Source organism: Euleptes europaea, chromosome 4, assembly GCF_029931775.1.
Source record: "Euleptes europaea isolate rEulEur1 chromosome 4, rEulEur1.hap1, whole genome shotgun sequence".
Taxonomy (NCBI): Eukaryota; Metazoa; Chordata; class Lepidosauria; order Squamata; family Sphaerodactylidae; genus Euleptes; species Euleptes europaea.
Window position 1 is genome coordinate 338,018 of NC_079315.1, and position 20,819 is coordinate 358,836.

The window sequence follows — 20,819 nt, forward strand, 5'->3', positions numbered from 1 at the left end:
TGGACTGAATGGTAATTAGGGACGTACATCAATATTACACGGAAGCAAACCGGGGTTTGCCGCCGAAGGTACGCTCCACAGTGAGCCACGGTGGCTCTCTGACGGGAGTGTGCATCTCTATGACGGAGCATTCTTTCAAGCACCTGTTTGTTATGTTTACATTTTTGGACGTGCACTTGGAAAGAGATGTCGGGTAGGCACCTAAAACTACATGTAATGTGTGACGGTGACAGGGGGGAATCCAGTCCTCTCTCACTTATGGCCGGAGCCTGGTCTCCAGATGCGCGCCTGCATCCCGGTCTGGGCAGCAGAGAACCTGGGTCGAGCGACCTGGAAACCGGCAGACAGGGAGGGTGGGTTTGGGGAGGCCCCCCGGTATGCCTGGGTGAGCTCAGGAGAGCTTAGGTATTGGGCGGGGGGGCCCTGGAAGGGGCCTGGGGAGACGGGTGCAGAAGTGGGGGCCGTTTCCACCCTCCAGAGGGGTTCGTCCAGGGTGGTGGCAGAGCGGGGGGGCAAGACCGTTGGGGCCAGGCTGCCCGAAGTTGGCACCGGGGCGGGGGTGGAGAAGCGACGGATCTCGTAGGTCCGGGCTGTTTTAACAGGGGCTTGTTTAGCTGGGGTGAAAGATAAGCTGGACTGTTGGGCGGGCTGGGCCACGGAGGCCTGGACCGCAGAGCCCGGGGTCTCCCCGAAGCAGAACATGGCGGACTTGAGCTGGTAGGGCTGGTGCCGCAGGAAATCGATGGCCTGGATCCCCGGCTTCTGGCTCGGGGCCTTTTTCACTCTGCTCTCGGCTTTGTGGGCCTGAGACTTGCTGGCCGCCAAGGGGTAAAACGGGGAGTGCAGCGGGTTGTAGGCGATGGGGGGCGGGGCACGGATGTTTGAGGAGTACTTCCAAGAGGAAGGCAGGGAAGGAGTCGGGGACGGGCTGCGGGGCTTCGGGGCCGGCGCGCCTTCCACTACAAACTTGTCCATGCGGCTCTGTCGCTTGGCAAAAAGCTCCGCCCCTCTGCCCTTCAGGTGGGAGATCTCGTGTGCAGGAGAGGACCCGTTCACCAGCCCCCCCGAGGCCTTGGGCTGCTGGGGCTTGGGGGCTACCGGGGGAGGGGTCTTGAACTTGCGGGCGGAAGGCTGCATGAAGTTGCAGGCTTCCGCCCCGAGGCTGAGGAAGTCTTCCTCTGGCCCCGACTCGAAGCCTGCCCCGTGCTGCTCGCCCCGGGGCTTTTCATCCAGGTTCTGCACCAGAGAGAGCAGCTCCGGGTTGGGAGAATTCTTCTTCTTCTCCTCCACAGTCTTGAACATGGGCTTCTTGCTGTTCCGCCGACGGGCTTCCTGCAAGATGCCCGTCCGGGGCCCCGGCACGGCGATCCTCTGCTCCCTGGAGACCAGCGGCTCGGAACCAGGCCGTGGCGTGGCCGGGACCGTGCCCGCGGGTGGCTGGACGGGCGGCTGGCTGGGCTGCGGTGGGAGGGGGCTGATGTACAAGGAGGAGGACGTTGTCCCCTGCGCTTGGGGCGAGGGCTTCGGAGCGGCTGCCTCTTCAGCTGGTCTGGAGGGGCTGGACAGGTAGATGGAGGCAGTGGAGGTCCTCGCTGCGTTGGAAGACGCCCTGGCCTCCCCTGAACTCCCACTTTGGAAATGGGCTGCTGCCGGCTGCAGAGGGGTCGGCGTGGCTGGGACGTACAGGGAGACCGAAGCACTTGCGGGGCTGGGGGGCGGCACTGCTGCTGGAGTGGGGGGAGGCCCGGCGGTCCCTGGAGGGACGGGTGAGAACGGAGCTGGAGCCGTCCTCAGTCCGCCTCGGGCCTCGCTGCTTTTCCTCAGCGTGGAGGGCCTGAACACAACGGAGGAAGTCACTGGCCGCTGCCCGGGGAAACCGGGAGTGAAAGGCCGGGCGGATCTGTTGAAGATCCCTGTGGGGCTTGGAGGGATCTGGGAACCTCCTCCGAAGGTGGCCGTGGGAGACTGGAGCTGAGCAGGGCTGGCCGAGGGCAGCTGGCTGGAGACCTGGACAGCTTCCAGGTGGACATTCAGTGGGGCCTTCTCTGCCTTTTGAGGGGTCGGCATTTGGCCGGGTGCTTGTGGGAGAGCCGGGGCCGGGCGCTGTTGCTCGGCCTCCTGGGCGGGGGCCTTCTCCACGGCGAGTCCACCAGCCTTCTGCCTCTGCTGCTCAAACAGCTGTGCCCCCCTGCCCGAGGCTTCGCTGAGGCCCTGCTGAGGCGGAGGCGGATCCTGCGGCGACTTTTCCTTGGGCACCTCGATATCGAGGTAGGTATTCTCCCAGTCGGAGTGGTTGGTCAGACTCCGGGCCTCGGAGAAGCCTTCCTCGTCAAACTCCGACTCGCTGGTAGGGAAGACGCCATCCTCCTCGTCGTAGCAGCGGTCTTCGTCGACGCTCCCGAAACTGACCAGGGTGTACTTCTTGGCCCTCTGCCTGCGCTTCTTGAACATCAGGACCCCCTTGGAGTGGGGGTTGGGGGCGTCCGTCAGCAGGGAGGCGATGGTGCGGCACCTGGTCTTGGCCTCCCTCGCGTTCCTCTCCTGCGTGCTCTCGCTGCGGTGAAGCTCTGCAAAAGGAATGGGGGGGGGGGAAGGCATCGTCAGAGCTCTGTAAGGGATCCCGTTTTAAAGCCCGGTGTGGAGGATCCGACCCTTTTATTTGTTTGTTTGTTTGTTTATTCAGACTTACATCCCGCTCCACCCCAGCATGCCAGGCTCAGAGCGGTTCACATAATCTATGAAACATACAATACAGTAATAAAATCAGATAAAACAATTCATTAAAACAGCCCTAAACGAATTAAGATCACAAATTGTAAAACTTAACGGTGCTTGGAAATGCAATATACGGCCACAGTGTGGCCTGCAGGTAGTTGGTATTCGGCAGCGGCGGGAAGGACAGGGAGAGCCGGTATGTATGGCACAACGGCAGCTGGCCTCAGCCGAAACGCCTGGGGGAACAGTTCTGTTTTGCAAACCCTGCGGGATCCCATAAGGCCCCCGCAGGGCCCCCGTTTCTTCAGAAAGACTGGGTGTGTCCGCTCCTCCCGCAAGCTGTTTGCAGGGAGGATGTGCCGGCTGCTACAGACGCGGTTCCAGAAACTGCAAAAGTATTTCATCTCTTTAAAGAGACAACAACGGACTTTTTTGTGTGTGCCAAAATCGTATTTATGTTTTATTATTTATTACTTTTCTTCAGATTTTCTGTTTTTTTTTTATTTATTTATCCAATTTATAACCTGCCCTCAATCCCCAGCCAAGGCCAGGCTCAGGGAACCTAACAACTTCTTTAATCAGTTCTGTTAGTTTTAATGGAGAGCCAGCGTGGTGTAGTGGTTAAGAGCAGTGGTATGGAGTGGTGGACTTTAGTCTGGAGAACCGGGTTTGATTCCCCCCACTCCTCCACATGAGCAGCGGAGGCTAATCTGGTGAACTGGATTTGTTTCCCCCACTCCCACCCACAAAGCCAGCTGGGTGACCTTGGGCAAGTCACAGCTCTCTTAGAGCTCTCTCAGCCCCACCTACCACCTACCTTACAGGGTGTCTGTGGTGGGGAGGGGGAGGGAAGGTGAATGTAAGCCAGTTTGATTCTGCCTTAAGTGGCTGAGAAAGTCAGCATATAAAAACCAACTCTTCTTCTTCTTTGGTGGAAAGATGGACCATTGACTACTGCTTGGTCAACATGCCAGTCGCCTCACCATCAGCTGGGCTGTCTCTCTGCCCTCTCCTTCCACCACCTTGCTGGCCCTTTGTCAAACCCTGATCTGGGTCAGTTCATATTTCAAAGTCCACCTGTGTCCCCCCCCCTTACACACACACACACACACACAAATGTCTAGGAGTTCATGCCAGGAAAATAATTCCTAGGAATGCCGGGGCCAGTTCAAAGCAGGACTGCAGGTAACAGGGAGAGGCAGTTTAGCCCTCCTTCAATGACATTTTCCTGACCTGAAATGGATCTGCCGTTTGGCCCGTGGAGGACACTTACCTGCAGCCATCAACATTTGCAAGTTTTCCCAGTGGGGCAAACTGCAGTTCCCCGGGGGCCGTTTGGGGTCAGGGGGATACTTTAAGTCCCTTTTCCCTGCATGAGAACTGACCCCACCCCCCTCGCCCAGGAATTACGTTCTGATGGAGCACAGATCTCCTCGTGGGGGTCAGACCGGCAGCACCCGTGGGGGCCACGTGGGCACCGCCAGGACCACTGAAAGTGTGAATTGCCCCCCCCCCACCGAAACCACATCAGAAAGGCACAGAACACAGAGGGCTCACCGCCTCCTCTCATTACCTCTACATGTCATTAGTTTCCTTAGGTGATTACTTACAGCAAGAGCCAGCGTGGTGTGGGAACCAGCGTGATGTAGTGGTTAAGAGTGGTGGTTTGGAGCGGTGGACTCTGATCTAGAGAACCAGGTTTGATTCCCCCACTCCTCCACATGAGCGACGGAGGCTAATCTGGTGAACTGGATTGGTTTCCCTCAGTCCTCCACACAAAGCCAGCTGGGTGACCTTGGGCTAGTCACAGCTCTCTTAGAGCTCTCTTGGTCCCATCTACCCCACAGGGTGTCTGTTGTGGGGAGGGGAAGGGAAGGTGATTGTAAGCCGGTTTGATTCTTCCTTAAAAAGGTTGAGAAAGTTGGCATATAAAAACCAACTCTTTTTTCATCTTCTTCTGTATTTGAGAGGCACAGATTTTTATGAGTTTCTATCCAAATTCACGTCCCTAGAAAACAGCCTGTGTTGAATTGAGAAAGGGCCCTTCCTTCCACTCTGAGCAGACCATGCGGGGTTGGTGTCTCTCCAGCCCCCGCCGTCCTCACCCGGCCTCTGCAAAGGCACCCCAGAGAAGAGGGGGCCACCCTACCGAGCCCCTCCTTCCTCCAAGGGCTCCCCCTCCCCCACCATGGGTCCCTGCCAGGCTGGTATTCCTGGGTGGCTGCTATGCCAATGAAGGGGCACCGTGGGGGGGCATCTTTATTTGCATAGTAGAGGGCAGAATGATTTTTTGGGCAGAATTTTCCTTCAGGACTCTGTTCCAAATGGAACAGGGGTTGGGGGAGAGATGTTTTGTGAGTGTATTCATTATACTGTGAAATAAACCCTCCACAAAAGCGGAAAGCGGGGGGGGGGGGGCCTCGTCCAAACTTCCGTATTCCATCCATTCCGAAATGACACCCACTTAGATGCAACCTGGTTTTATCAGTTCTCCTGTCAAACTCAAGGGCAAAGAAGCAACACAGCATGCCACAGGCATTTGGGTGTGGGTGTGTGTGTGTGTGTGGGGGGGGTGCTGAAAGCACAAAGGAAGCTCTATAGGCCTTGTTAAATTACTTCTGACTAGCAAGAGGCCCCCCCCCCCCCCCCGCATTCATGAGGACCAGTAGACATCTTCTTGGGCCTCGGGCGACCAGACACTTGCTATTATTTTATGAAATGTGACTGGTAATTTGGCCAACCCCAAGCGTTCAGGGTAGCGTACGGCACTGGTAATAAAAGAAATGGATCCCTCACCTTCAGACAATTTACTATCGGAAATGCACGGGGAAAGAAAACTGAATTCAAAACTCTGCTCAGGTATGAAATGGATCACGTGATAATTCCATCAGCACCAGCCCTGTAGCTCACAAGATCACTCTTAAAACCATTTCTGCTCTCCAAGAACGGAAGGAAAACAGATTTGGGAGCCCGGCCGCCTCTTGCCCTCCCTTTCCCACCATGATCATCATCTGAAGGAAAGCAGGAAGGGGGAGGAAGAGGAGAAGCCCACCAGAAGCTGCATGAAAGCCCCCCCTTCCCAGCCCCTGCTCCCCTGTCCCACATAGGGATGCCAGCCTCCAGGTGGAACCTGGGAATCCCCCAGAATCACAGCTCATCTCCAGATGACAGAGATCAGTTCCCCTAGAGAAAATAGATGCTTTGGAGGGAGGACTCGAGCATCGTACTCCACGGAGGTCCCTGCTTTCCTTAGGCTCCACCCCCAAATCCCCAGGCGTTTCCCAACCTAGGCCTGGCAACCCTAGTCCCACAAATAGTCAGAGCGACGCTACCTCTGGGAGCCCTTGAGATCCCGGATGAATTAGTCTGACCCTTTAAAAGAACAACAAAAAAAAACCCCTCCTAATCTCGTGGCCAAAAGAGCCTCTTGTGAGGGTGAATGTTCTCAGTTCATTGCCCGACGTATAAAGAGGTTCCTTCCTTCTGTCTGTCCTGGATCTCCTGCCCATCCGCTTCATTGGCTTGGTGGTGTTATTATTTCTGAGGCTCCCTAGGGGGAGGGGGGGTGTCAAGAGGGTCAAAGAAGAAGACCGAAGGTTCATTGACGTCCCCACTGTCCCTTCCCCTCCCCACCCCCCTTTTCCTAGGCTCCCCCAACGCCAACCGCCAGGCAACCCGAGGGCACCACGAAACCCTCTCGGGCAGAGGCAGGCCGGAGAAGGCAAGGAGAGTACCTGCATACGGTTGGTCCAGGCTCTTGAGAGGAGCGTCCAGGCCGGGAGAGGAGGGCATGGCACGTCCCCTTTTTAACTCGCAGCTCTCCATAAAGAGAAAGAGCGAAGCGGAGCAGCTCCCTTCTGGAGCAGGACCAAAACTCAAAGACAGCCCTGGGATGGAGCCTGGGCCGGCCTTTTAAAGCCGCCCCTTTGTCTCCCTGGCTTGGCTTTGCTGCCGAGAGCCGTGAGGTAACTCGCTCTATTTTTACCCCCTGAGCACCACCACGAAACAGCCTGATGGACATTGTCAACTGTCAAACACTCTCGCCGTGACTGAGGTTTCAGCTAAAGCCAACACGTCTCCCTCACCACAAAAGCTTCGATGCTGAGGAACATTGGGCAGCGGGGGGACGGACGGACAGGGGAGTCACTGAGCATCCCTGGAACATAGAGAAAGGGCAGTCATCTGCCCCGAGGCTAAGGGATGATGGCTCACACATGACTCTTTTTGGATACCGCTCTTTGGAACGCGTGGCATGAAGTGCCCCACTAGACCTTACAAAACCCCGGTCCTGTGGGTCTGAACTTGTCTGATTTTTACATGTCTTTAGCCGCCCTGAGCACGATTTTGGCTGGAAGTTGAGGGCAGGGGTATAAATCAATCAATCCAACAAGCAAACAAGTAAATCTGTGCAAAGCAAACAGACAAGGGATGGTGGACATTCTGTTTCCCCCCCGATGTGGAGGTCACTGTTCTTCATCTGTTTGCTCCATTCACCTCTAAAATGCATGTGTGAAACTAATTTTGACAAAACGTGTGTTACAGCTGAATCTCGAGAGCAACGGCCCTATGAGGAGCGGTTAAAACGCTTAGGGCTGTTTAGCTTGGAAAGAGGGCAGTTAAGGGGAGACATGATAGAGGACTGTAAAATGCTGCATGGTATGAAGAGAGTGGACAGGGAGAAGCTTTTCTCCCTCTCTCCTAATACGAGAACGCGGGGTCATCTGCTGAAGCTGGAGGGTGAGAGATTCAAAACAGACAAAAGGAAGTATTTCTTCACACAACACACTGTGGAACTCCCTGCCCCAGGAGGTGGTGATGGCTGCCAGCTTGGAAGGCTTTAAGAGGGGAGTGGACATGTTCATGGAGGAGAGGGCGATCCATGGCTGCTAGTCATGATGCATACCTATTCTCTCCAGGATCAGAGAAGCATGCCTGTTATATTAGGTGCTGTGGAACACAGGCAGGACAATGCTGCAGCAGTCGTCCGGTTTGTGGGCTTCTTGGAGGCACCTGGTTGGGCTACTGTGTGAACGGACTGCTGGACTTGATGGGCCTGGGTCTGATCCAGCAGGGCCTTTCTTTATGTTCTGATGTTCTTCCTCCTGTCCCCCCACTTAGGGGTTCTCTGCAGGGGTGTTTGTCATCAGCTCTGCCCCTGCACTGCTTCAGTTTATTCCCTAATTTCCACATACATGCCTTTAATTTTCACTGCTTTTTTGTTGTCGTCCCCCTCCGGGTTTTTCTGGCTCTTCAGACCACTTTTATCCCAATCATAGAATCATAGAGTTGGAAGGGACCACCAGGGTCATCTAGTCCAACCCCCTGCGCAATGCAGGAAATTCACAACTACCTCCCCACCAACACCCCCAGTGACCCCAGAAGATGGCCAAGATGCCCTCTCTCTAAATGATCTGCCTAAGGTCATGGAATCAGCACTGCTGACGGCCATCTAGCCTCTGCTTAAAAACCTCCAGGGAAGGAGAGCTCACCACCTCCCGAGGAAGCCTGTTCCACCAAGGAACCGCTCTGTTAGAAAGTTCTTCCTAATGTCAAGTCGGAAACTCTTTTGGTTTTATTTCAACCCGTTGGTTCTGGTCTGACCTTCTGGGGCAACAGAAAACAGCCCGGCACCCTCCTCTATATGACAGCCCTTCCAGTACTTGAAGATGGTTATCATATCCCCTCTCAGTCTTCTCCTCTTCAGGCTAAACATACCCAGCTCCTTCAGCCTTTCCTTATAGGACTTGGTCTCCAGACCCCTCACCATCTTCATTGCCCTCCTCTGGACACGTTCCAGCTTGTCTACATCCTTCTTAAATTGCGGTACCCAAATCTGAACACAGTACTCTAGGTGAGGTCTAACCAGAGCAGAGTAAAGCGATACCATCACTTCGTGTGATCTGGACACTATACTTCTGTTGATGCAACCCAAGATCGCATTTGCCTTTTTAGCTACAGCATCACACTGCTGACTCATGTTCAGTGTTTGGTCTACTAAGACCCCGAGATCATTTTTGCACACAATCTTTTTCTGGAAGTCGATTTTGAGTTGACCTCGTGCAGAATGTTTCTGTCTGTTTTCTTTGTCCCGCCCACCTTTGGCCCACTTTTCAATTATTGGTCTGCCATCATTATTAAAGCACTCCCTCGTCCCACAGATGAACGATTTCAATTATTTTTTTAAAGGCCCTGTAATGCTGTAGTGTTGCAACAATAGTTTAAGCAGGGTTCTTGGATTTCCCAGCTTTCATTTAAAAAAAGAAGAAGCAAATCTCTATCCTTTTCACTCGCAGAGATATAAGGAAAATGGCACATCTCCACGAGGAAGGGGTCTAGAAGCTTACTTTGTTTTTTAAAATGAATGCTGGGAATTCAGAGAACTTGCTTAAACTATCATTAGAATACTACAGAGCTATACTGCTATTAAAAAAAATAAGGGGGGAGGTGCTCTGATGCCACATTGGGAAAGCCTTCCTGCAGGGAAATGCCAATATGCCAGAGAGCAGGGTAGGTGTGGCAAACAGGAACCTCTGCAGGCATGGAACCAGCTGAGCCTGGTTGACGGAAGCCTTGTTGAAAGAAAGGCCTATCTGCTCAGATCTCTTCTGTCCAAGGCGTGTTTTACTATGCTGATTGGAAATGTTCTCTGTCTGTTTAATTCTCTCCAGACTCTCTGCTCTCCTTCTGAGTCAGTTCTGCTTAAATTAAGTTCTGTTTCCGTCTAGACATTAGGAAGAACTTTCTAACAGAGCGGTTCCTCAGAGGAACAGGCTTCCTCGGGAGGTGGTGAGCTCTCCTTCCCTGGGGGGTTTTAAGCAGAGGCTAGATGGCCACCTGTCAGCAAGGCTGATTCTATGACCTTAGGCAGTTCATGAGAGGGAGGGCATCTTGGCCATCTTCTGGGCATGGAGTAGGGGGTCACTGGGGGTGTGTGGGAGGAAGGTAGTTGTGAATTTCCTGCCTTGTGCAGAAGGTTGGACTAGTTGACCCTGGTGGTCCCTTCCAACTCTATGATTCTATGATTCTCTAAACCAGACAGCCAGGTCCCAGAATAATACATATTAACTAATGTTAATTTTCCTATTCGTTTTCATTACAATCATGAAAGTAATAAAGCCTTTTGATGGCATGTCTCTTGCATTCATTGATAAACCAGTGGCATCCCTTGTTCCCAGGTGAAAAATAAAGAATAATCTCTACAGAGTGACGGTCATATAAATGACGCTTCACAGTGGCCGGAGATTTTGAAACACTGCAGCGGAGGAATCCGGCGGATGACCTCAAAGGCTGGACTATTTTTAGCACAGGCTGAAGAGTGAAGGTCTGTCCTGGCCCATGGAAATTCACCGCAATGGGTGGCAATCTGGCAGGTGATTCCGCTCAAGCAAAGCAACTCACACGGTGCAGCTTTAAAGCCAGGCTAGACTGGAGTGACTCTGAATAGGTTTGCACTGTGAGACGAAGACTTCGGACAGTGTTACCTTCATTTATTGCATTGTGATTGGTGAATTGATTAGCATATGCACAGATAGTACTGGAGAGACAGTAAAGGATATCAGATTTCTAATCCAATCAGAAGATTTCTATTGGTGGGATATGAACTGCATTGCTGTCTATAGAATGGACAACAGTTATATTTGACATATGTTTGACAGTTATGTTTGACTTTCCAGCTATATATATCCTATCTGGAGAATCCAGCAAACTTCGGCTCCTGGGAACCGCATTCATTTCAATGGAAGGAGGAGGAGGAGAAGGAGAAGGAGGAGGAGGAAGAGGAGGAGGAGTTGGTTTTCATATGCCGACTTTCTCTACCACTTAAGGGAGACTCAAACTGGCTTACAATCACCTTCCCTTCCCCTCCCCACAACAGATACCCTGTGAGGTAGGTGAGGCTGAGAGAGCTCTAAGAGAGCTAGCTGTGACTAGCCCAAGGCCACCCAGCTGGCTTCATGTGTAGGAGTGGGGAAACAAATCCAGTTCACCAGATTAGCGTCCACCGCTCATGTGGAGGAGCAGGGAATCGAACCTGGTTCTCCAGATCAGACTCCACTGCTCCAAACCACCGCTCTTAACCACTGCATCACGCTGATTAACTGAATCAACTGAAATGTACCTTATATTGGCTGTTTCGTGCCCTATTAATTTAGTCTCCTTTTAAAAATTCCTGCAGATGTTACATGAAGAGCAACAGGTGCACCATGACAAGAAATACATCCTGAGCTGAGTGAACTTTGGCAGCCAAAGTGATTTTTTCCACGGTTGATGTCACAGTTAAACGAGTGCCAAATACAAAGGGGTTAGAGGCTTAGGACAGGTGCCCGTCCTTTATATTCTGGGTTTTTTTTTTAGATAAGCCCCCGCATAGGTTCTTTTGGACTCTAAAGCAATCCCCAGCCTGTTCAAAGGCAGCCAAGGTGTGGCAGGAAAGACACACGATGCCCCTGTCCTTGAAAGCCCCTGAGGGGTCCTCTCTCAGCCGCAAAACCCCCCACTCTCAGAAGGCCACGACTTTCATGCTGGCGGGCAAACGTGGGTCAGTGTCTGCAGGAGTCCAATTGACCTAGGGATGCCAGCCTCCCGGTGGGATCTGGGGACCCCCAGGAATTACAGTTCATCTACAGATTAAATCAAGAGTTTCTGTCTAGACATTAGGAAGAATTTCCTAACAGTCAGAGTCCTCAGTGGAACAGGCTTCCTCGGGAGGTGGTGAGCCCTCCTTCCCTGGAGGTTTTTAAGCAGAGGCTAGATGGCCATCTGTCAGCAGTGCTGATTCTATGACCTTAGGCAGATCATGAGAGGGAGGACATCTTGGCCATCTTCTGGGCATGGAGTAGGAGTCACTGGGGTGTGGGGGGAAGGTAGTTGTGAATTTCCTGCATTGTGCAGGGGGTTGGACTAGATGACCCTGGTGGTCCCTTCCAACTCTATTATTCTATGACAGAGATCAGTTCCCTTGGAGACAAGAGATGCTTTGGAGGGGTGACTCTGGCATTCTACCCCACTGATTCCATGTCCTCCCCAGGTTCCGTCCCCAAATCTCCAGGAGTTTCCCAACCTGGATCTGGCAACCCTAACACCCCCCCCCCATTTCCTGCCAGTGGCCAGGGATGACCTGGCAACCCTAGACTGACCAGGAAGGCCAACAGAGAAAGGTCACAAGGGGGGGAGGCCAGGTTTGGGAAGAAAAGCTCACCATTTGTCCAGGCTCCCTTGCAAACTCAGCACCACTGGGGGGAAAGCACCCAACCACCTGCCAGGGCTTCCACGGAACATCACTGCCTCCCAGACAAAGGTTCCCTCTGGGTCCCTGTCACATTGCTGGGCACCCCAGCCCTGGGGGGGAGGGGAATGGGGAGAAATGTGGGCACTGCCCTCAGCATGCCAGCAGCACTGTGACTGGCAGAAGGAGGCGCCCCGGGGGTCAGGGAGGGCATGGCAGGAGCAGAGAGAAGGAAGGCAGGCAGGGCCAGTTCCCAAGGGAGAAAAGGCCTACTCAGGAGCAGGCACGGGGTGGTAGGAACCGGACGGGCTCATGGGAAGGAGGCTGAAAAGGGCCCCACTGAAGGAGGTGGGAACCAGGGTTGCCAGCCTCCAGATAGTATCTGGAGATCTCCTGCCATTACAACTGATCTCCAGCTGATAGTGATCAGTTCCCCTGGAGAAAATGGCCACTTGGGCAGTTGGACTTCGCATTTGCTAGGATCTCTCCTGCTCAGATCCCTCAATCACCTTCTTCTCCATCTTGCCTTTCAGAAAGGACAAGCGGTTCAGTCACAGAGAGAAGACGGACAGGCAGGTCGGAGTTGGCGAGGGGAATCCGAGGAAGCCCAACGGGCCGGACTGAACACAAACTGCAATTCCCTCAGCTGCACAGCTGGGACTCAATGAGCATTTCGGGTCTACTCTTGGGTAGTTTGTGGCTATAATTGCTGCCGTCACCAGACTATTAATGCCCTCATCTAATATGACATTGGAATGAGATGAGTGCAAACAGGGAGCAAAGGCACACGTGCAATTTATTTCCAGACCCCTTTGACTGTATGCTTTTTCTTATTCTAAGTAATAAACGCTGTGGAGAAGACACAGTACAAATACCATGACCAGAACTGGACGTTTCCTCTGACTTGCATCAGCAAGGGCTAAAACTGCCTGCCTACCAGAACTGCCTACCAGAGGGCAGCAGGAAAAGAGGCAGACCCAACAAGAGATGGACTGACTCAATAAAGGAAGCCACAGCCCTCAATTTGCAAGAACTGAGCAAGGCGGTCAAAGATAGGATGTTTTGAAGGACATTGATTTATAGGATCGCCATGAGTCGAAAGTGACTTGACGGCACTGAACACACACACACACCAGAACTGACTATTAGCTCCACCGATGTCCAGAGTAGCTGATTAGCATCCAGTAGGCCTGGATGGCCTAGTCTAGCCCGATCTCACCGCATCCTGGAAGCTAAGCAGGGTCGGCCGTGATTCAGGCTTGGCCGGGAGACCTCCAAGGAAGTCCAGGGTCGCTACACAGGGACAGGCAATGGCAAAACCACCTCTGTTCATCTCTTGCCTTGAAACCCCATAAGGGAACACCATACGTTGGCTGTGATTTGACTGCCCTTTCCACCACCAGTACGGATCCAGGAGGCAATGCGAACAGGCTACGTCCATCCCGTCCTACATAGGGTTTCCAGCTCTGGGTTGGGAAATACCTAGAGATTTGAGGGGTTGGAGCCTGAGGAGGGCAGGGTCTGGGGAGGGGAGGGACTTCAATGGGGTGTAATGCCATGGAGTCCAATTGCCCAAGTGGCCATTTGATCCAAGTGAACTGATCTCTGTCACCTGGAGCTCAGTTCTAATAGCGGGAGGTCTCCAGCCACCACCTGGAGGTTGGCAACCCTACTCCCACAGCACTGGGAGCTGGGGTATGAGTCTGGGTAAGGGGCAAAGGAGGAGAAGGAACAGGCTCTGTCTTCTCTTCTCCCTTTCCCACTGCTGTGAGGACGGGGCCTGGCCCCCTCTCCCAGCTCCGGAGTTTGAGCGCCATGATCCACGTGATGTGCAAGAGAGTCACGACCCACTTCGGGAGCATGACCCACTGTTGTTGAGAACCACGTTGCTATTCTCTACAGTTTCCTGGTTCCCATCCAACAGAAATGGCTCAGCTAAGTCGTCACTCCTTTTGTTTACGGCTGTTTTGGAGGATGCCGGGCCCTCCTGCTGAGGACAGGACTTGGGTGGCAACTTTTTTTCCACACCCGCTGTCGAGGGGGGACATACTTTAGGTGCCACTGTTATGTCTTCTCTCTGCCAAAATGTTGGCAACGGGTGACCAATGCGGCGGACATCCAGGAAGGATTTCGTTCTCTTCCCCAAGAGCCAACCCTCCAGCGGGATCTTGCCCCGCTTCCTTTTGCTGGGTTTGGGGGAGATGAGCAGCCTGCCTCTCTGCAGTCTGTGCTGACAGATTTCAGTTGAACCTGCCTGCCTAAAAGTAGGCCTTGCAAACTTTGGCTTCCTCTTACCCTGAGCTGCTTTCACCGCTATTATTCAATCTAGCGTTAGAAGTACTAGCGAATAAGATTAGACAAGACTCCAGTATTACAGGACTAAAAGTATATGGGGAAGAATTTAAAATGGACAGCTATGAAAATGATGCGGTGCTGATAGTCTCAAATCCTCAGTGGTCAATACAGCATATAATAGATCAAATTGAAGAGTTTGGGCCTCCTTCGGGATATAAAATTAATAGAAAAAAGACAAAAATAATTCTAAATTTTTTAACAAAGCTGCTTCATGAGGATCTGTGCAATTTTAAAAAAGCAGTTAGTTTAGTTTCTAAGTGAAAAGCAGTACCCAGTTCCATTCTGCAATAAGAAGCGATAGTTGACAACTGATTCATGAATGCCAGAGCCCTGAGAGAACACAAAGTAATGAATCAAGGAACACTGCAGGTAGAACTCTTTGTTGAACTGGGCCTCCTTCTGAGTAAATGCATAGTAGGATCTTGCCCAGTGGGGATGGGTTTTGCTAGCTTTTTATGGGCAGCAGAGTGCTAGAATATGTGGTGAAAGCCCCGTTTCAGTCCCACTTGTGGCAGATGACAGGAGGGGAATGGCTGAGCCATGCGCACGCACATCCCAGTGTGGAAGCAGCCGTAGCAAACCGCCACACTAGAGAGAGGTTGTTAACATGTCGGCCTTCCAGCTGCCAAATGACTTTGATACATGCCAGAGTCCCATTGAGGAAGAGTCCTAGTCAGTAATTTTTATTTTTATTTTACTATCAGACATCCCTGAGAGAGTGAGGGTGACTCAGATGGGCAGCTGCTCTTCAGCTGCCTGTCTAACAAGCCCTTTGGGGGATGCGCTAGCCATGTTCGAGGGAGGGGAGCGCCAAAAACAGCTGGCGCTGAAAGCCCAGATCCCCAGGAAGATGCCTGATACTGAATCTGACCCCTGGTCCATCACGGTCAGCACTGCCTACCCAGAGGCTCTCCAGGGGCTTGGACTGCGGTCTTTCACATAATCTGCTACCTGGTTCGTTTAACTGGAGATGCTGGGGATTGAACTTGGGACCTTCTGCATGAAGGCTTTCGCATTTTTGTTACTGCCCATTGCTCTACTGTACACAGAAGTCAGCACAGATGGATTCCAGGAATGTCACATTTTCCATACAGAACAGAGGTTCCCAAACTGTGCTCCTAGCACCTATATACTAAACCGAATGACAGTAGTATTTTTCTTTTCAGTCTCTTCATGGAGTACTAGGAGATGTTTCGCAGAGCAAAACATCTCCTAGTACTCCATGAAGAGACTGAAAAGAAAAATACTACTGTCATTCGGTTTAGTATATAGGTGCTAGGTGAAAATTAGTGCTCTGAGATGAATTTCTCTCCTGAAAAGCGCTCCATGACTCAGAAAGTGTGGGAACTTGTGATACAGAATCTTTCCTTGGGGAGCAGTGGAGGAATGCCCACCAAAGGATTCAGTATTGCAAAGCAATCCCAGGGAGGAACAGACAACACTCTCCACGACGGACATAACTTCACCAATTAAAAGTCAGAACCAGTCACTACTGAAATAGGGAAGCCGTTCTGGTGACCGTCACGAAATAGAGCCTTACGGCACCCGCCATTTTAGATGTCATCATAAGAGCTACGCGGTCAGCACTGCAAAACCAACTGCCCAGAAACAACAAAAACCAGCCTTGTTTGACGTTTGGTTCAAAATGCAGCCGTGAGGTTGCCGGCCAGTCTAAGCTACAGGGAATATACGTACACTGAGTGCCAGTCTGTTTCTGGGCACAACTCAAAGGCCTGTTCTTACCTTGAAAGCCCTAAATGATCTGGGATCCAAGTATTTAAAGGAAGCCTCCTTTCATATGAACCGGCCTAGTTATCAACTAACAATGAAGTCCTAAACAGAGTTACGCTGTTCCAAGTCTAGTGACGTCAATGGGCTTAGAGGGGTGCTCAGGGCTATGCTGTTCAGCACTTCATGTGCCAGATATCCGTCCTGGATAACAATGCAGATCTTCATGCATACATCTGCTTGGTTGTATGTGTACATGCAGAAGGTCCCAGGTTCAATCCCCAGTGGCATCTTAAGTTAAAGGGACCTGGCAAGTAGGTGATGAGAAAGACCGCTGCCTGAGACCCTGGAGAGCCACTGCCAGTCTCAGTAGACAGTACTGACTTTGATGGACGGAGGGTCAGATTCAGTATATGGCAGCTTCATGTGTTCATGTGCCGCTCGGCTGAAATGCTGTTTCCTGCATGCAAGCGCTATCCGTCTAGAAGATCCGTTACATTTGAAGCAGCTGTCAGGGTGTAGCTGACAAAGATGCCGCCTTAACTTCTGAGCGAGGACTGCTGCACCACAAGGCATCCCTTTTGCTTCCTGCACCCTCGGAAGCGCTCTGTGCAGCAGTTTTGGCTTTCCCGGGATCCTTTTTGCCCCTGACTCTGCCTGTGAAAAATAAGCCCCGAGGCAAAGAGAGGGATCACCTGCTGCGAGGAGGATCGGGTGACAGAACAGCTGGGCATGCCTGGCTCAGCATTTGCCTCACGGCTGCGCATTATTCCGAAGAGAAAAATAGCCTCAGCTGAAAGGTAGCCGAAACTCTTGGCAGGCTGTTGAATGCACTGAATCACTGGCAGTCTGACTTGGCAATTTCATCTCCCTCCCTCCCTCCCTCTCTCTCTCTCTCTCTTTGGCTTGTTGGTATTGTCCCCCCCCCCCCCGATTTTCAGGGCATTTTTAAAAAGAGATGGGGTTTTAAATCGTTTATGGGTATCCTAAAACTGGAGGGATCCCTCAGGGCTGCTTACTAGACCCCCCACCCCCCAATAAGATATCCTATACCAAAGCATCCGTGTCAGTTATCTGCCCCAGGAAAAGCATTCCATCACCTCCCTAGGTGGTTTGTTCCATAGTTAATCTCATATTTAAAAAGTTCCCCTCAGTGTTTCACCTAACTCCTCCCTCTAGTTCCATTCTGTCGTTCCGTGTGTAATCCCCCAAAATGCAAACGTTTCCTGCTTTTTCTTCCTGACGACCCTCTAAATGTTTGAGGCCGCGCCATACACTTGGTCTCACATCCTGCCTCATCCTCTTTTCTGTGTGCTGAAGATAACCAGGGACACGCGCATGAATAAAGACATGCTTTTAACCACCCGGAGAACATGCCGCCAGTCAGTTTTCTACACATTGTACAGAGGGCTGGGTGTACTCGTTTTTTACATCGAAATGAGTCCACATAGCAAAGTTGTCACCCACGAAGCAGCTTTCAGGCCCTTTAGCTTCCCCTGTGCGTGTCTAGGGTTGCCAACCTCCAGGTTCTGAGAAAAAGACACCTCTGTACCTATATCTACTAGGTTAAGAAATCAGCACAGAAACGAATGAGTATAACAAGGTACAAAAATCTATTGAATGCGACAACAATATACAAACAAACCCTCTGACAATAAGATGTCAACTACCTAAATAACAAAACTATCCTAATACTTATACATACAATACAGTGAATTCTAGTATACAGCTCCAAATAAGAGGAAAATAAGCTACTTTGGAGCTGTATACTAGAATTCACTGTATTGTATATATATTAGGATAGTTTTGTTATTTAAGTAGTTGACATCTTATTGTCAGAGTGTTTGTATATTGTTGTAGCATTCAATAGATTTTTGCACCTTGTTATACTCATTCGTTTCTGTGCTGATTTCCTAACCTCCAGGTGGTGGCTGGAGATCTCCCGCTATTACAACTGATCTCCAGCCGATAGAGATCAGTTCCCCTGCAGAACAGGGCCGCTTTGGCAATTAGACCCTATGGCATTGAAGTCCCTCCCCTCCCCAAGCCCTGCCCTCCTCAGGCTCTACCCCAAAAACCTCCCGCTGGTGGCAAAGAGGGACCTGGCAACCCTACGTGTGCCAGACCTTTTGTTCTCCGTCTAACTGTCTTCTGAATCTGCAGCCATCTGTTTCAGGGCTTACGAGGATGACGCAGGGGAGGGCGGGGTCTCGAAACTCAACTTTCAGTGGATCCAGGAGGAAATAAATTCACATTTTATAAAAGTTTTACTCATTTTTAGTAAAACCTGAACCTGATTTTGCCACTAGCCCCAACTGGGTGATAAATGCACTTCCAAACCAAGAAACTCCCGATTGACATAAATGGCAGGAGAAGAAGCTCCCACGCAGGCTGGAAAACTGTCCCAAAAGGGGACGGCAAGAGCACCGGTCCAAAATAGTTTCCACTGAACGTGCTGGAAGGGTTATTTAAAAGGATGTGCTCATAGATGTAGGGGACATACCTACTTGGCTTCTTGGAAATGAATGGGGTCTGCCAGTAGCCACCATAGAATCATAGAGCTGGGAAGGGGCCATAGAGGCCATCTAGTCCAACACCCTGCTTAATGCAGGATCAGCCTGACAAGGGCTTGCCCAGTCTCTGCTTAAAGACTGCCGGTGAGGGGGGGAAACTCCACCACCTCCCTAGGAAGCTGATTCCACTGCTGAACTTCTCTCACTGGAAAAGATTTCCCCCTAATGTCCAGCCCAGTACCTTTCTGCCCATAATTTCAACCCATTCTTGCGAGTCCTATGATCCTCTGCTGCCGACAGGAAGAGCTCCCTGCCCTCCTCTAAGCGACAGCCCTTCCAATACTTCAAGAGAGCAATCCTGTCCCCCCCCCCTCAGCCTCCTCTTCTCCAGACGAAACGTTCCCAACTCCCTCAGCCTTTCCTCGCAGGGCTGGGTCTCTGGGCCCCAGACCATCCTCGTCGCTCTCCTCTGCCCCCGCTCCGTTCTGCCCACATCCCTTTTTTCTCCCTGTCCGCCACATCCACACTGGCACCACACAGCGATTCAGGAAACGGTGGCCACTGTAGCCACCGAGCGGGAGGAAACGAATCCTGCTGGCAGAACTGATTGCAGATGCACAAACTTCACGGCCGGACGTGGCCGGCTGACTTGTTAAGGGGAGAACTGTGCGCGCGACACCCACGGATGTGTCCAACGGTGAGATGGAGGAATATTTCTTGCATCACCCCCGATGTGAATACGTGGGCAAAAGATCCAGAAGGACATGAAACACTTTAAAATTATTTTTGTTTTTAAAACGAGGCCTTCCTACAAGACAGTTCAGGTGCAAGTCAGGTTGCCAACCTCCAGGTAGTAGCTGGAGATCTCCCGCTATTACAACTGATCTCCAGCCGATAGAGATTGGTTCACCTGGAGAAAATGGCTGTTTGGGCAATTGGACTCTATGGCATTGAAGTCCCTCCCTTCCCCAAACCCCGCCCTCTTCAGGCTCCACCCCAAAATCCTCCCGCCGTGAAAAGGGCGGTGAAAAGGGACCTGGCAACCCTAGGGGCCGGGCCTGCTGAGATGGGGGCAGGAAGACCCTACTGCTACTACATAAAAAGTTCTCTCAATAAAATAAGAAATGCAAAACAAAAAAATGTGGTTATATAAATGCTTGTATTATAAAAAGTATATACTGGTAGTTGTATATAAAATGCAATCAAAGATGTAACTAAATGTATATGACATTACAAGTTCAAAACAAGCACATTTAGAAATCATATAAGTGGGGGACCTGTGGGGATCTTTGGTGGGGGGGCATCTAATTTCCCTTCTCCCTCTAGCTTTTCCTCCCCCCCAGCAGCTCCTCCCTGTCCTTCCTTCCCATTGTCTACCTACTTTGTTCTGTTTCTCCCCCTGACACAGTCTCTCCCCCTCCCCATGGTTATATCCTCTTTCCCTGTCTTCATCTTTATCTCTTAACCTTTCCCCGCCTTCTCCTCCAACTATACTTCCCCTCCCTCCTAACTTTTACCTTTTTTACTCTGCCCCCCCCTACTAACTTGGCAGCCTCTGCAGTAGAGGTTGTAGGTTGCCTAGCAACTGCCAAAAGGGCTGCAGAGGTCTCACCACGTATCTTGCAAAGTCTTGTGTGTGTTAAGTGCCGTCAAGTCGCTTCCGACTCATGGCGACCCTATGAATGAAAGTCCTCCAAAATGTCCTATCTTTGACAGCCTTGCTCAGATCTTGCAAATTGAAGGCTGTGGCTTCCTTTATTGAGTCAATCCATCTCTATCAAAAAATCTGCACACTGGGGCCAGGAATAGACAGGGGAACTTTCTACAAGCCTGGGGGAAGCCCATAAGAAATGCCAAAAACAAAACCCAGTGACAACATTGGGAGTTTTTAAAAACCAAACCATAGAAGGAAGAATAATGTGCAAAGTCTTGGTGGCACATTATTCTTCCTTCTATGGTTTGGTTTTTAAAAACTCCCAATGTTGTCACTGGGTTTTGTTTTTGGCATTTCTTATGGGCTTCCCCCAGGCTTGTAGAAAGTTCCCCTGTCTATTCCTGGCCCCAGTGTGCAGATTTTTTGATCCACACTGTAGGGCCCTATTCATAATTAGATAGATAGATAGATAGATAGATAGATAGATAGATAGATAGATAGAGAGAGAGAGAGAGAGAGAGAGAGAGAGAGAGAGAGAGAGAGAGAGAGAGAGAGAGAGAGAGAGAGAGAGAGACAGATTCAGGAAACCAGTGTCAATTGTCAATACTGCATGTAAATAGGTAGCGCAAAA

At 51.3% G+C, this 20,819-nt stretch overlaps 1 protein-coding gene across 1 annotated transcript in view; it reads right to left on the minus strand.

The window, feature by feature from the left end:
* Nucleotides 1-252: 252 nt before the first annotated feature.
* Nucleotides 253-20,819, minus strand: part of SYNPO2L (synaptopodin 2 like) — a 40,996-nt gene continuing 20,429 nt past the window's right edge. The window contains exon 4 of the mRNA XM_056848253.1: nucleotides 253-2,567. Coding sequence (XP_056704231.1) covers nucleotides 253-2,567 — 2,315 coding nt within the window. The remainder of the gene's footprint in view (nucleotides 2,568-20,819) is intronic.